General features: G+C 44.6%; 1 protein-coding gene across 4 annotated transcripts in view; it reads right to left on the reverse strand.

Moving 5' to 3' along the window:
- Positions 1-17,028, reverse strand: part of LOC144115516 (uncharacterized) — a 30,212-nt gene extending 13,184 nt beyond the window's left edge. Inside the window, exons 1-2 of one of the 4 annotated variants that reach the window (XM_077649929.1) lie at positions 16,510-16,992; positions 15,459-15,702 (exon numbers count right to left, since the gene is read on the reverse strand). In XM_077649929.1, coding sequence (XP_077506055.1) covers positions 15,459-15,484 — 26 coding nt within the window. In that variant the 5' untranslated portion in view covers positions 15,485-15,702; positions 16,510-16,992. Of the gene's footprint in view, positions 1-15,458; positions 15,703-16,509 lie in introns of all 4 variants that reach the window. The other 3 variants (XM_077649928.1, XM_077649930.1, XM_077649927.1) reach the window with 3 other exon arrangements.
- Positions 17,029-17,251: the final 223 nt, after the last annotated feature.

The following is a 17,251-nucleotide window of genomic DNA, read 5'->3' on the forward strand; positions in this document are numbered from 1 at the left end:
CAATCAGCTACGCGCACGCACACCTCTTTGCAGCACCGCAGAGACAAAAAGTCGTTCGAGGCGGCTGCGCGCTCATAGACAAAAGATGGAGGTCGGCACTCAACTGAGTGTTCTTCGAGGCATGCTCGCCACGGCCTTGCCTTGCGCAGGTCTCCGCCGCCAACGATGTCGCGCTGAGAGGCCCAGCCGCGTCGCTTGGCGATGCCGTTTCTTGTTCGCTTTTGCTGCCGATGATGCTGCCCGCGTTCGAAAGAAGCAATAAAAAAAGGCAGAAAAAGAGATTGGAAGGAGGGAGGAAGAGCGCGACAGGAATTATCAAGAGCCAGCCTCTGTTCAATTCTGAAATCCCGGCGGTGTGTCAAGTTTCCCGTGACTCACACTCAGATTCCGAACTAGGCGTGCCCGCGTTAAAAGCAGCCAGCCACCTCGCGTTCTGGTCACCGCGTCTATGTCAGCAGCAGGATGCACCGTCTCCGCAGGCATAACGCTAGCCTCTTTAGGACTTCGGTCTTCTGAATAAACTCACTCCACTAATGACTGTAGTCTAATGGCGACGCGGTAGAGGCCGCGAGCAATTCCTGGCTTCGTAAACGACGGCGGACTAAGCGTGCGTACAAAATAGCGGGAGAATAAGACAGAAAAGAAGGAGCCGAACCGTCCACATGATAACCTTGCGCCGCTACATCGGCTAACGCACTGGCTCCTAAGTTGGGGACGTTCGTTCAAAATTGTGCCAAGAAAATCAAGCTTGCAAACCATGGTTCCGTAAAGCGAAAAAAACAACAACGATTGCGGCTAGCGGCGTATTTATTCCAGTACATGTTTTCTTAGTTACCATGCCGCAACAGTGGGGCTTTATATTGCAATAAAACGTGGAAATTTCAATATGCCAGTGATATACATTTTAAGCAACAGCGCAGGAGATTAATGTCAACAAAACGAACAGTGGTTCATTGCTTGTGGCTTTTCCTGCAGTCAAGAGAGGAACTTCCGAGCCTTTTGGCAGGAAAATGACTACGGGACTTACACATGATGCACACATGATCTATGTAATAGTGACATTTGGAAATGAAGCACCCCTCAGGAGAAACAAGGAAGAAAGGAAACAGCAAAATAAATAAATATAGATGAAGATGAGAGTCGAACGCGGGAGCGTGCTACGCGTTAATAACGACAAAAACCAAGCAGACTTCGCCAACTACAGCGAAGCCTAACCACTTCGGCTGCCAGAAAAGCGAGCGTAAAAAAAAAAAAAAAACGGGGGAAAAGGCAATGACTCGGGCGTCAATGAAGTGGACACTATCCTATCGGCAGGGCGAGAAGTCACGGGCGTGTGGTGCGAAAAGGAGACACTCGGCCTACTCGCGCACGAAAAACGCAGACGGTGACAATGTACTGCAAAACGGTGGCATACATCGTCTATCAATCTATACGTGAAAACGCGGTGCGGGATGTCTGTCACTGTGTCGCTGCCGCCTTGCTCAGTGTTCGCACGAGCCCGCGCGGAATGTCCGCTGGGCTGGGCTGATATTTAAGCAATCTCAATGCCACAAGCCACCACCCAGGACCGCCCCTACATGCATACCTTGTGGGCGCCTGAGATGCTGCAGTGCACACCCTTCCCACACGACCGGCTCCAGAAGGTACGATAGTCAGATTGGTTGTATAAGCCGAAAAGCAATCTGCAGTTTCTTGGTTGTGACAGCAAGCTACAGAAAGTTGGACAGACAAAACTGCTTGGGAAAAGGAAAACTCGGATAGTGCGGAGAAGAGCTGAGAGGCATGCAATAAAAATGTCCCATGAAATCCCGAGGCCATGCACCAAGTTGGACACAGCGTGCACGCGCACATAAACAGTGCTTTCGACGAACTCGTTCCTTTCTTGGTGGTTCCGATTGTCCCACTACAGCTCACTCTTTTTTCTTCGCAGATAGGGAAGTAGTTCGAGCCGAGATGTTTGGGGACATGAGGACGCGCGGTGCAACATGTGGAAAACGAAAGGTGGGCTGTGCTTGAACAATAAAAACGAATCACCTTTGAGGCGTAGCGACGGCAAGCTTTTCCATGGCTTGAACTGCCCCGTAGAACAAATATATTTATCGCGTATATGCTGCACGGCAGGTACCGTCTAAGAGAAATCATTGGTACACAGGGGTGTGCGAATAGCACTTTTTGCAAAACCGTATCGAATACGAATATCTTTACGAATATTCGGTACATGCGTGAACGTTCGTGCAAAGAGAATAATCGCGCCAAGCCGCTAAGTGCTAGCGGAAGGTGCTGCGGTACGAAGCTACAACTTCTGTAATTATAGCAATGGATGTCAAAAGACGCAATATTGATCTCCACTGATGGGTACGCAACACAAAGTCAGTGTATTCTCTCTGTGACCCTCATGTCATACGAATGAGAAAATGACCTTTTTTGCTACTGGTGACAGTAGCGAATAAACTACAGCACCACATCTCAGTAGATAAGAGGGGGCGAGAGCTATATGTATGGGTAATAGATGTCGAGATGGGGCATCAGGGCAGGGTTTGCTCAATCTGCCCCAGCTCTGCCGCATCGCCAAATATCGGATGCCATGCTTTAGTGTATGAGCATCATGAACGCCGCCACACAAATGGACCGTGCATGTGATGCCGAACCTTCCCCTTGCCGCGAAGCCGATCGGGGCAGCATGCTGTGTGGCGTCGGAGTGGGCCTGCTTTTTGAGACAGCCGGAGAAGAAAACTATACGTCGTGAATTATCCAACTTTTGTTTCAATTATTCGAAGGTTATTCGAGAACTTGACACCATATTCGATTCGTTTCAAATAATTTTGAAATTTCGAATGTTTGCAGTTTTGCGTACAAGAGCCGCAAAACGAAATCACAATTTGTGTGAGCGCGAAAGCGCTCCCCACGTCAAATTATACAAGAGTATGAAGAAAACGGCCCGCTTCAGAGTGATTTAATTCGAAATCAAAAGGAAGCAAAGAAGCTTTGTTCCAGGATCGAGTGCCACTGAACTAAAATTGTGTAGTTGCGCTGAATGAACAAGACTGGAAGTTTAAGTTTAATGTACAGGGAGAGACACAATGAGCACGAAAAGTGATGACAGTGAGATTATACAGTACTGTATATCATTACATAAATCAGACGTTCAAAAGCGTACCGATCCACTTACCACCGCCAATAACGACATCGCTGCCACATTTGTTCACTGAAGATAAATGTATACAGAAGCAAACATGAGGAGACCCGTGCGGTCAAGGGTCGACCACCGAAGTCCCCAATTATTCCGTCTTTGAGCACCTCCTAATTATGGGCACATTGGCTCCTCTGCCATGCATCAATAGGACCGACCACAGATAAACCCACGATGGTCATTTTAAAGGACGACAGATTCCTTCCAAATCGATTTCTTCCAAAGGGCAACAAAACGATTTGACCACTGATTTGTCCCGACCACTGCCACTACATACACTGCCGGCAAGTGCAGTCTGTTTCAGCGGATGCTTAGCAATACTTACGGCTGGAAGGGATCAATAAAGAGCTCAAGACACAACTGCAAACCTCCGGGAAAGGCAACTCTGTCAACGACCTTCCCTTTCATTTGGTTTAGCAGAGTACAACACAATGGTCAGGTTTTTTAAGCGTATAACAGTTCGGAATATCTTACAACGCACGCGGCTCAAATTAGGCCCTTGTCAAAAGGTTTGCACATAACTAAGCATGTTTAGTGGTGGATCAGCGAGGAATATACGTAGCCCGGTTTCCACGCGGTCTATCACAGTCTCCGCACAAGCGGCGAATGCGCAGCGAATGTGGTGAAGTTGGATCTATTCTCGAAGCTGGCAGCTTCATGTAACAGACTCCTGGCGTCTATTTCCCAGCTTGCCCAGCCGGAGCTGCATGTGCAGTGTTTCGACGCCCATCTCGAGCCGTATGACAAGAAACGAGGGACGTTCACTCCTCGAACACCAGAAAGTGCCACCTCCACGCGCGCTGACGAAAACGCCGCTTCGCATATGTGTTTCCCGTCCGTGGCACGAAGACCGCACCGTTGCTGCGCATACGCTTTGCCCCGTACCACATAGCGCTGAGACACCACGGCTGCGAGAGCTATGGGGGTCTTGAAGAAGCCATAGCATCGGATACGCATGCAACGTATACGTTGGCGACCAACATTTCCCACATTGGAAGGTAGAAGGCCCTCGGGAAACGGGCAAGCATGTGGCGCATGTCGCTAATAATGCGGAGACAACTAATGCGCCCTGCACATTCTTCCCATTCTACAGCGCAGAAGAAGCGCTCGCTCCGCGAATGTTTCCACGCGGGAGGAGCGCCCGCTCTGAGCGTGAAAGACAAGGCCATGCCAGACACGCGCAACGTGCGTGCATTAATTCTTGGGGCGAGAAGAAACACCTCATCATGATGTAGACCTTGCATGATGAAGAGAGATAGAGAGAAAGACGCAATGGTACCCCTTCCACATCGAGCGACAGAATTTACATATCCACTTTTCTGCCCCCAAAGACGGTGTGAATTATGCGTTGACGTTGCAGTGCCCGTGCGTTGTCAGCCACGAACGAATGATCGATCAGAAGGACAGCGATATCTTTGGAGCACGAATGCGCAATAACGGAGCTCTACAGGAAAAAGTGCAAAAGAGTAAAAAAATAGACGGTGGCCAAATTTTTCAAAACTAAACTGAGTTGCGTAGATGGCTAAGAGATGAAGGCTTAAGACATTAGATCAGCCGGCTGCAGTGTGGAATGAGGTCATGCTACCGCATCCAATCTTCACAAGAAGCTGCCCAAATACGGCCGTAGGAGCAAACACGAGCCAGGCAAAAAAGAAAAAACACTTACGCACGAGTCGAGGAAGATATCCAAAAAGCTAAATCCACAGCAAATTGTGAAGAAGAAATGAATAGCTTATTTGTTTTCCCCCATAACAGATCTGAAAGACAAACGAATGCTGCACTGTCCAATTTTCAACAGGCACAAGCAATCTACCGTAGCTGCTTTAATGGGACTTCGAAGCTGGTGATACACACAATCAAACGCCACTGTTATTCCTTCCCTTCCTGCCTCCACGCAGCAAGCAGGCTCAAGGCACCGCACACGTCACGGATATGCGAAATAAACACACTCAAAGGCGCTGTTCCTTCGCGAAAAGCCTCTCGTAGTAGATTCCAGTGCCAGCCACGCTCGCGCTTCGCTAGAGTACACCACGAAATCGAAAAACCCGAACCATCGTCGGTCGCACAATTTTGGGGATGCAGCGAGGGGTACAGCCCGCGAATTGCTCGCGTGGCGACTGCTCGTGCAGTCAGTCACCCGTCAGTGCCAAGGCATGCTTCGGTCTCAACAGAACACGCTCCCTTCGCACTCAAGACTAAGGAGAGAGAGAGAGAGAGAGATTGGCCTGACAGGCTTGAGAAGGTGTTTCAAGCCAGCATGCCTGTGTGATGACAGGTGAGGAGAGCGGAAACGATTGATTCTAATACATTTACATTTACATTTAGAACTTTCTTTACATCACTACACATGATGTAGGAGGCCTGCAGAAAAATCTGCCAGTAGCCAGCTTGACAGGGCCGCAGGCCCCCTTGCATTGGCAGTACTCAGTGGAGATAAATAGCACCTATGTCATAACAAAAGAAATCGCGGGAACAGTGCATGAAAGAATACAAGGTGCATACATGATAACTGGAAAGTGGCATTACATACAACTACATTTCTCATGCAAAAAAAAAAAAATGTGTACTACAATTTGAGAAACTCGCGCAATGTCTTGAACGTAATTTTCTCAATTTGTATATTTCGAGCTTCTAAACTGTTTGTTCTGCAACATTTGTTCTGCAAAAAGTTTGTTCTGCAACATTTGAAGGCCGTATGTTGTTCTGCTTGTTTTAACCTTCCATGGCTCGAAATGGCATGTATTGTAAGTCTCTAGATTTCTTTGTAGTTTAGCTATTTCCTGAATAAAACCATTATTATATTTAGCATCTTGTTTGAAGAGTTTGCAAAGCCGGTATTCGTAATAGTTTGTAGCTGGAATAACGCTATACTTTGTGAATAACACACGCAAATGAGAGTGCACTGGAACATTTTCTACAGCTCTTAAAAACGTTTTTTGCAAAATGAGCAACCTTTCAATGTTGGATTTAGTAGTTGATGCCCATATCAAACGACAATAGTTCAGTCTAGAGGAGAAAAGGCTATTGTAAATTAACATTAAAATGTGGCGAGGGAATACATGACGATTTCGAGAAACTATACAACTATTTGTGAAAACTTTTTTGCAATAGAATCGACGTGCACATCCCATGACATTGTGTCTTGAAAAATGACGCCCAAAGTCTTAAAGCTAGGCACAATCTCTATGACAGTTGAGCGTAGTAAAATTTCATTTTGTGTATCGATGTTTTTGTTTCTACTATGAAACATAACCGCTTTTGTTTTAGCAGCGTTTATCCTCAGGCTATTTTTTGTGTCCATTCATCAAGCTTCATTAACGCTACATTGGCTGCAGCTATTATCTGATTGCTCGATTCTCCTGTAAAAAAATACTTGTGTCATCTGCATAGTTTATACATACAGCGGGTGGGGCTATGTTGTACACATTGTTCACATACAAGAATACTCCCTTGTGGTACACCTTAGAAAACTTGAAGTGGTTCGGACAAAGAATCATCTATGGCTACTGTTTGGGTATGGTGTTTTAGGTAAGAATCGATAAGGCTTTTCCACGAAAGCCGTAATGTTCCAGCTTCCTTATCAGCACTGCATGATTGATAGTGTCGAAAGCTTTAGAGAGGTCGACATACAAGCCCAAAACTAGCTTTCCTTCTTCCAGCCTGCTTAAGATGTATTCTTTTTGGGTCACAAGTGCAAGTTCTGTGCTGAATCCTTTGCAAAAACCGAACTGGGAGTTGGCTAGCAGCTTATGTTTTCCTTCAAAAGTTGTCATTCGTTTTAAAATTGCCTTTTCTAAAGCTTTGGAAAAGATGGGAAGTATTGATATGGGACGGTAATTTCCCATATCACTCTTGTCACCTTTTTTATACAGTACACTTACTCGAGCAACCTGCATTCTATGCGGAAATATGGCCTGCTCAAAACATAGATTAAATATATGCACTAGACATGGAGCAAGAAGGTGGGCAACGAAGTTTATTGGTTTTATTTGAAAACCCTCAACGTCTTTGCCACCACTATTTCTTAGGTTTAAAATTATACTTGTAATCTCTGTTTCATTGACCGGAGTCAGAAACATCGAACTTGAATTGCGCGGAAAATTCGGAAGCTCATTAAAAGTCGCGGTTCTGTTGACGTTTGTAAAATATTTATTGAAAGCATCTGCAAGAGGTTTTCCGGTGAGCTCTGTGTCATTTTCTTTTATTTTACAGACTTTCTCAGGTGCTATTTTGTTGTTTAGCATCAAGTTAAGCCTGCGCCAATTAAGTTATGTCCATCCGACCTGCTGCAGGGCAAAATATGCTGTCTAAATATTCACGTCTCGCTTTCTTTATATTTTTATCTAAGCGATTACAATAGGCTTTAAACTCTAGCAGTATTTTTTTAACTTTGCTGTGGATAAACTGGTGATATAACTTATTTTTTTCTCTAAATCTCGCGGAAAGCTCTGTACTAACCCAGTACTCTAGTCGCAGTAAAAAAGGGTAGAACCCTTTTTTACTGCGACTAGAGGAAAACTCTGCTCATAAATTGGCTTGAATATTTCCAGAAAAATATCATATGCAGTGTTTACACTTTTGCTGAAATACATTAGGAAAGCGCCTCCCCTCGTTGCGCGGATGCACACATGACCGCACGCTGAAGTACCGCGATACTCCGCAAACTGGCAGCGGTCCTTCCGGCGCGAAAACGCTATTCCGATGGGTAAACCCTGAGCAAGATCTTGCGATGTGTGACGCAAACAGCTCAGCTTCGCTGGCCACGGCGCGAGAACACTAGGCTATATCGCCGAAGCCGAACACGCCTTGTGTTTAAGCTGCGACACACTGTCATTCTGTGCATTGCACAGCGTCTTCTTCATCAACTAATGCTACTATCAAACTAGTATTCGCGCTCTGAGTGACAGAGATGTGCGCTGCATGCGTTGGCGAGGGAGGAACAACGAAGACACGAGAGCGCAACTAAGAGAGAGAGAGAACGACAGGAGGAGAGGGAAAGAAAGAAAACAGCGCGAAAATAGGGAACCGAAAACGGCAGGCGGAGAAAACAAGCAACCTAGGGTGCCTCGATGCCCGCTCGCCTCACCTTCGCTTTCAGGGTGAGGGCACCCTTTGTAGCACCCTGCGCCGCCGTTTCCCCCTCGCAGCGGCATGTTGGGTCACATGCGCCGGTCGCGTATACTGCGCGCTATGTATGTGGCGTCGTTTTTGTGCGGTGGCGTGGCGACTGCAATGATGCAAATAAACTGGAAATTGACGCTGCATGGTCGTTTCGCTCTTGGAAGCAATGTTCTGCCAGTTTTGAATGTTTTTTACATGATGCAGTCGCTGCGAATGCACGCCGATCGAGAAGTTATGACCGGCTGCTGCGTTCCCCGCTTACTGGCTACACTGAAATAGAGGCTGCGGTTATTGGCGCCTCCTTCGTAGTCACAATTTACAGTATCAGGGTCGCCGAATGCTGTTGGATTATGCTACATTTGCTGTTGTAATGTAAAAACTGCTTACTAGATCCCAAGTTTCTCAGGTACGCCAGCAGCGCGGAGAATGATCTGCCGAACATAACTATTTTTTGCGTGGTTAATACCCGCTTGTCCAACATTAACTGGGATGACTGTCTCATTACTCCACCATATGTAAAGGATTCCAAGCAGTAATAGGAAATTTCTTTTCCAAACGATCCGTCGCCACACCCTTCTGGGGCGGACAACTGAGGACATGTCTGAAACAATACGTTCATATTTTCTCGTTTGCTAAAGGCTTGTTCCGCAAAAAAATTATGCACATGGTCAGAGTTTCCCTCTGAATAGTGTTGAATAGACGTTGATTGATAGTACGATGCGACACCTTGCTGATTATTCAGCAAGACATCTGTCGTTCTTATTGGTTTTTCTTGGAAAGAATTAAAAATTAAAACTCTTTCAGCTGAAAGAATTTGTACAAGGTGGGGAAAATATAACTTACGCAAGCCAAGAAGTTCTGAAAATTGTTGGGCAGTGCAAAAGGAAATTTAATTTTTTTTCTGAAACAACGGATATTAGTCGTGTCAAAAGCCAATGAAGACACTAAGACAAATGATTATCAGTACTGTGGCCCTCCAACAAATTTCGTGCACCAGCACTCAGAAATTTTCCAGAAACTTGTTGACCGTTTTGTCCCTTAGGCTTCATATTTTTGCACGATGACTGAACACACCTGAACTTCCTGATCGATCCTATGGAAGCAAAACAGTAGCAAGCGCAGGCTTTCAGTGAATACAAGTTGCCTTTTGTTTTAGAACGCAGAGCGGAATGTGTACCTTCAGTATCATGTATATTGTAAATAAATGGATTATTCTTTGCTGTTCTGATATTTACGTGCTGTGTTTCACTCAGCAACACTGACTCCTATGGTCAGTGCATTTGATGTCCGCCGTATTCCGATGGCGAAAAGTGCAGAGGCTTAGAGTAGCCACATACAAAATATATCTTTTAATTTGGTTTTGTTGAAGTGGACAGAATGATCATTACGAGGTGGCATTGCCTTGAACCTACCAAAAACTGAAGTCAAAATTTCATGGCGAATAAGCAGTGGTTATGGATATCATGCTCTTGTGCAAAGTGAATCATACACATGAACAAGTTAATTGTAGACTACGAAAGAAAACCACGCAGTAACAAATTCAACAAAGGTGACCGTTTCACACATTTCTTGAAAGCAAGACAAATTATAAAATAATGTGAGTCAATTTTGTGCTACCATCAAACAGTGAGACTCCTACACAGTTCACTGTTCTGTTTCAATAACACCCAAAACACGAGGTGAGCAGTGTATGTCAAAATCTTCAGACAGTTGTTATGCTTTCATATATTTATCTCTTATATACTGCCACTGCTTTGTCGCAGAGCAACAGAGGAGCAAGGGAATGACAAACAACCTCAAAACTGTCGCTGACAGGAAAGCTTGATATTCTCAATAGAACTGCCCAAGTGGCAGTGTTTCGCGATTATGAAACTCCAGCTCTAAATAAGCAATTCTGACTGTTGGAAAAGCAATCGAGATGTACAGTATCTGGATGTACAGATAGTGCTGGGAATGTTACAACCGCTGTGAGAATGTAACGAATGCTCGCAAGGCGCCTAATTTCTCAGCAGATGAGCTGTGAAACATCACATATTTTAGTTTAACTAACTCAGGTTCGCTGTTTGAAACATCTCTGGTACCACCCTTTCTTGTTAGAACACCAGGTTTGAGGATTTTCACGCGGTATGGGCAGTTTTGTCTTCCAAACGGAACGCCGCCGCATTGCGCTCTATGCAGCCGAAGAGGAGAGTGTGACCCAACATGTTGCCGTCGCGGGCAGTGTTCTCACCCTGAAAGCGGAGGCGAGTGGGCATCGAGGCACCCTACCCTGGCAGCACTACACAAGCGGGAATGAAGAAGGGGAGCTCGCGCCCTCACACCATGGTCAGTTCAGAACTGGCCGCTCAGCTGCAAGGCTACAAAACAACAATGAGCACTTTGGTAGAGCGAGGAGGCAGTTTGTTTCAGGTCTCTGACATAAACTGAGCAAACTACGACCTTTAAAGATCACTTCTCATCTTTGTAAATACCATATGTAAAACAGGCCGCAAGATGCCATCTCTCTCTCCCTTTCCACCTATGCTCAAATCACTCGAGGCCCCTTCAACGCAGCTGGACTTGAAACACTACTTATGATGAAAGCAACCTTTGGCCCCGACTTCTGAATATGTTAATTACACAACGGTGCCGACGTGAAGGCTGCACATTTAAAAGCCACGTTCGGAGATCGAAATACCGAATTTTCCTCTGCCTGTCGTCACAGAATGACTGCTTTTATCTGTTTTATAAGTCATGAACTACAGAATAATTTCCTGAAGCGTATATTCTGACAGCTAAACATTTATTCATGTCTAATGATCAGTTAGAAAAGGCAAGCAAATGTAGCAGTGTTTACGTTCATGGATCAGGTTTAAGGCGCTATGTCCACAAATGTGGACACAAATAAAATATGCTTAAATATGAATATTTTTGCATAATTGTTAGCACATCACTTTTGCTTAGTCTACTGATGGTCATCTATACAGAAGATGATTTTTCCATTCACCAGATTTAATTAGCGCCTGAAAGGAATATTTTGCACTCTCTGCTGCACCAGAACACCAGCATCAACGTGGTTGCATGCAAGGCAGGCTTGGGAAGATCGGCACGGCCGAGTCGCCATGTGCAGTTGCAAAAGGTGCGAGCGGCAAGGGCATGAACTGTGCGCCATTTATCCGGCTCATTCGCGCTAGCAGTCGCTTTCCCGAGACTACCGAACCATTTCTTTTTAGTTTGCCGCTAGTCAGCCAGGCCGCACACGAGGGTGCAGTTTTATCATCCATTATCTCCTTTGCCTCCCACTGCTGGCTCTGCAATTGTATCACTGCGCATTTGTTGCTTTGAAAAACGCAGGCGCCGGCATGCCGCCCCGTAGGGAGCTACATAACGTGGGGCGAGTGGGTCCTATATTTGGAGTGAACTTTTTTTTTGGCCAGCAAGAATTTTTTGGGCCAGCGAGGTCTACGTACAGACAGCAATACACAGTATCATTGCACTCTATGAACTTTGTAGAGGTTTTTAGGACCATGTTCAAAATATTTTTGCACAATCTGCCCACCCCCTTTTGGAAGCCATAATTTTTAAAAAAATTAGTGCACAAATTATGCGAGTAAATAAGATACGGTACATCGCCTTTGAAATGACGTTTCACACTTTTGCAACCTGTTCTAGCATGAACTTGGTTTTGATTCACGAAGAGACGACATTATAGGCGCAATGTGAAATCACAAAACTGGCTTGAAAAAATTTGCTTTCTTTATCAGTATTGGTGCTGAGCCCACTTTTCACCCCAGTCAAATCCGGCTGCTGTGAGCCGCCCCTCTGTTTGTAAAGACTGTGTGGGTCTTTCAATTTAAATTTATGTGGTGGTCTTTAAAATTTATTTTAAATAAATTTATGTGGTGGTTCCCAGTCCTCCGTCTGTTTGCGCTGTTTCTACCCAAAATGGAGTTTACAACATCTCAAAGTTGCACACCGGCCATGAGAGATGCCATAGTGGAGAGGGCTCCATATTAATTAGAACCATCTGGAGGTCTCTGATGCACAATGACACTGTGCAGCACGCACGTGTTTGTGCACTTCGCTTCCAGTGAAATGCAGCCACCATGGCCGGAATTCCATCCCACATCATTGAGCTCAGCTCAAAAAACAAACACAATGGCCACTGAGCCACTGCAGCGGGTCAGTGCACATATTTAAGAACCAAATAAAAAAAGGTAGACATGTATAGCCATAATTACTTCAAACTGTTTCCCTTGAGAAAAAGGGTCCAACAACTTTGTAAAAATGCAATAATGCTTCATTATGCCCTGATATGATGGTTCACAGAACATACCTTGGGAATTTAAGCACCGAATGCCAGGCAGAAAAAAAACGGTATCTTAGCTATCGTAGGGTATCGTAGGTAAATATATACATGCGAGTAGGGGCAACATATTCTTGACTTGGCAATCAATGCTGCCAGTCTCAGCCACAGAATGTGTTAGCCGCAATTGTTGCAAACAGTGCTTTTAAGTATAAACATACCACAATTTTTTTTTTGCACAGCTTGATTTTTCACACTTTCATTACAGGCTAAAATTTTGGGAATAATCAATGAACACCACATTCCGTGACTGGTCCAAATTTCAAAACACAACAGTAGTTCCTGCAGAATCTGGCCACCAGCAACAAAGTTTTGATCTGACAGGACTCACAAGAGACACATGACCACAGCATTAAAAGCAAGCTCCCAAACAACATGATGAACCATTTTTTAACCGACGCAATGCATGTATGGCAAGAGGGAATGGAGAAGTGGTGGAGCGCAGCCACTGTGAAGGTGGACTTATAATGCAATGAAGCCTGTGCATACAACACACCTTACTGAGGTGTACATGGGTCTAGAGGCTTGTAAAGAAGCAATTAAAATGGGCTAGACTTTATAAGGTATCATACAAATATGACCACATAAACATCAATTCTGAATTTTGCAGTGATTTCTGCGTTTTGATGACAGGCCAGTGTGCCACACTGCAAGAAACTTCACCTATATCTTTTACAGAATTCAGACTGATGCCAAAAAAAGCCCGTAACTTACATATTCACAATATTCACAATTCAGACCCTTATCAATCCTATGCAATAACCAAATTAGAAGCACTGCAAAACAAAGCTGCACACTTTATTTCATGTAACTATTCCCTGTATTCCATCATTTCAATGATTAAGCGCGACTTAAATCCTCAGCTGTTGGAAACAAGGTGCAAATTCCATCGCTTAATGTTTTTCCACAGGCTTTACCATAATCCTTCTGTCTACACCACTGAGAAAATTAAACCTGCCACTCGTGTTTTTTTACCATAATTATAAAGTGGAGCCGCTATTTGCTAGAACAGATTTCTTACGAATATCATTTCTTCATCTTGCGATTAATCAGTGGAATGACCTTCCAGAAGACAATGTCTACATCACGCGCAACGAAAAATTTGGAGACAGTTTGGTAACGCAACTATGTGATTAGGCAGAATTACTGACCCAAATGTGAGCTGTTTTATCTCCTTTGCTTTATTGTTGTCTGTTTGTTTTCTTTTTCACCTATTTTTGCACCCAAAAATCTCATGCATATGTTACTTATGTATGCACACATGAATATGTACACCGCACCTACTGTATCTTTTTTTTAGACTGTTCATCAGTTAGCGCGTGATGACACAATGTAATGCTTTGATGTTGTGATGACGCCTCCCCCCTATGTAATGTCCCTCGGGGCCTTTACGGTAGTAAAACGAAATGAAATGAAATTTACTCATGCGTTCAGACATGATAAAATTGCATGAAAAAACACACACAAGACAGGGTATGTAGGATGAGCTCGTTGAGTTCACCCTGTACCCTGTTTCTGTGTCTTTTTCACGCAACTTTACCATGTCTGAAGAATTACGCCAACTAACACGACATGTCTTACTCAAGTATACTACTCAAGCTTGGCAGTGTAAACTCTTCACAAGGCCAACAATCACAAACTGCAGGCCACTTGTAAGAACCACAAATATAAAAAACACAGTGAGGACAATTCCATCCGATTTTTGTTATTGTAAAAATCAATTCTGCGGCTCTTTCTAGCTGTAACTTAGAAGGACTTTGGTGTAGGCCAGTTGGTATGACATCATGAAGAGCAAAACCGCAAAACAGGACGGGACGCAAAACAGGACGGGACCGCCCTGTGTTGTCGCCTGCCTCAGTCCCGTCCTGTTTTGCAGTTTTGCTCTTCATGCTTTCTAGCTGTACTGGTGTTTGTCTAGAAACAAAACAGCTTTCTTGCTGAAAACAACTGGATTAAAACTATTCCCGCTCCCCCAATTCAAACTAGTGACATCAAAATCGAAAGGAACTCCCCGATCACTGCCTTGAAATAAATGGATGGCGGTGTAGCCTGGCCTCAGGGACCTGCCATGAAAAACTGCCTCTTTATAATCACAGTTTGTTTATGAAAACAAGCAATGGAGGCATTACATGCACATCATTTCTTGATCTTTGCAAACTTAAACAAGCTCTGTTTTCAGTGTGAGTTGTCCTCTCTATAATTAGAATATGGTAATCTATAAATAAAGGCCAACTTCAACTCGTCCTCACGTCCCTATAAGTCCTTTAAATGTACTTAAAACAAAGCTCTCTGTTCATGCTCAAAAACTTCCTTTGGACTGCCACTGCACCACATGGTTTATGGTTTATGGGGTTTAACATCCCAAAGCGACATAGACAATGGGGGATGCCGTAGTGAAGGGTCTGGAAAATTTCTTTCACCTGGGGTTCTTTACCGTGCACTGACATCGCACAGCACACAGGCCACTAGCACTTTGCCTCCATCAAAATGCAACCGCTGTGGCAGCGATCGAACTTGTAGCCTTTGCACAGTCATCACGCAACTCGTTATTTCAGGCCTGTTCAGAATTATAGATGCTGAAGTGGTTTTTCAACCTTTATGGCTAGGCAAGGCAACTGAAGCTCAGTTAATTTTAAAAGCACTTCAGCTTCATTTCAAACACACAAGCTAACCTTTATCCTGCACCATGAACACTCTGCGGTGTCAACGGTTTACATTATTTTATGCTACTCAATGCAGATGCAGAAGAATATGAAGTACGAAGTATAATTTTTCTGGATACTTGGTGGCAAAAAGACAAACCTCTCAAAAGCAGTTGATTCGGGCATTGCTGGGATTCCAGTGTTTGTAATCAAGATGATCACAGAGCCGGAGAAAAGTCAGCAGCAGGCACAGCTGGTTGTAGTGTTCACGAGACGGGCTGCATTGCTCCAGGGCTCCAAGGCAGGCCACCGTATCATCCACACCTAGCTCCGCACTCTGCACCAGCCCAGCCTCCGACCGGATGCAAAGGAGTTCCAGGAACTTGTGTTTCAGCACAGAGAACCTATAGGGCAAAGAAAAATGCAGGTGGGGTTGCTTAGGCAGTGACCCTAGCCCAGTTAGCAGAGATGGCATAGACAAACTATTTGAAGACATCACAGACACTGGTAGCCTGCATAGAGCCCTTACCCAGCTTCATAAAAATACACTTCTAGTAGTTCACCTGCACGAGTACAACAGCCCAATTTCAGATAAGACAGTGGCCTGAGAATATTGTCCATATTGTCTGATGAATTACCTTCTTACAACCTGCACCCTCTGAATACAGGAACTTCATGTGTGTCAAATACAAATGGGCTAACATAACGAAGGCTATGCACAATGCCAGTACAAAATTATATCAGCTAGGTGCAGCGACGCCACCACTGTCAGGCATCACCGCAATTCACAATGCAAAAAGCTTAGGGCAATAAGCTGAGCCATGGACAAGACATCTGGCCACTTTGACAGGTGACGGCCATCGCCATCCTGCTTACCTTTTGACATATATGATGATAGCCAGCCTCACTGGAAACCACCATAAAAGAATAGTAAAGCACATTTTGACGTAAACAAGTGATGACAAGTCAAACACTTGTCCCAAAAGACATTCATTTTTGCCTGTATCCACTCCGGCAGCGCAGAAAGATACAGAGCACCAAAACCCCAGCATGTTTCTACTTACAGACCCATTGTGGCAGAATTTAGGAATGTGAGTTACCATGCTTACATATGAAGCCATGAGGAAATATTGCAGTTAACCCACCATCATGCAACTTCAAAGCAATGCCAGACAGTGTGAAACAAAAAAAAGAAAATGTTGAATACTGACTTGAAGCGCTTGCTGTCGAAGGCTTCCATGCCCTCAAGAGGCTGGTCGAAATCTAACACATTATCCCACTGCCCATCCAGAATGAGCTGGCGCAGGAAGAGCAGATCATCTGAGAGGGCATCATTGATGACGCCGGACTTCCGCTCCAGGGCCAGCTGGCTGATGCTCAGCTCCCGGTTGGCCAGAAACTCAAGCACCAGCCGCACCACCTACGCTTCTTCCAGGCATAAATGTGCAGCCATTTCAGCTTCCGTCAGCTTTGGCTGCTCCCTAAACAGGAATACGACACACCTATGATTAGAGCCAGATCCCCTACAGGCCTGCGCATTGCATCTACAACTGTTAGCATGTGCAAGAGCTAAATGCTTATCAATCACTTTCCATAGATGTCATTTTCAGTACTGCCCTCAAGTTTATGTTCTGTAATTGTGCATGGCAAAGAAAGTTTTTGCCTGCTGTCTATACTTGATAATGATGCATTCCAGGTCACCTAATGTGATAATGAAAGACCATGAAAAGGCAAGCAACCCAAAAGGTCATGCAACAGAACAGTTGCCTGTATGAGAATAAAAAAACTCCCTACTGCTCCCAGTGATGAAGATTTATTCATTCACTGCTAGCATACTCCATAACAGCCTTGTTAAAAGCAAATAGTAAAGGGCATATTTTAATTGGTGCACTTGCCAACAACTGAAAGAACGAATCATGGCATACAGACTATCTGCCAATTACTCAACTGGAA

This window comes from Amblyomma americanum, chromosome 1 (assembly GCF_052857255.1).
Source record: "Amblyomma americanum isolate KBUSLIRL-KWMA chromosome 1, ASM5285725v1, whole genome shotgun sequence".
Lineage (NCBI taxonomy): Eukaryota > Metazoa > Arthropoda > Arachnida > Ixodida > Ixodidae > Amblyomma > Amblyomma americanum.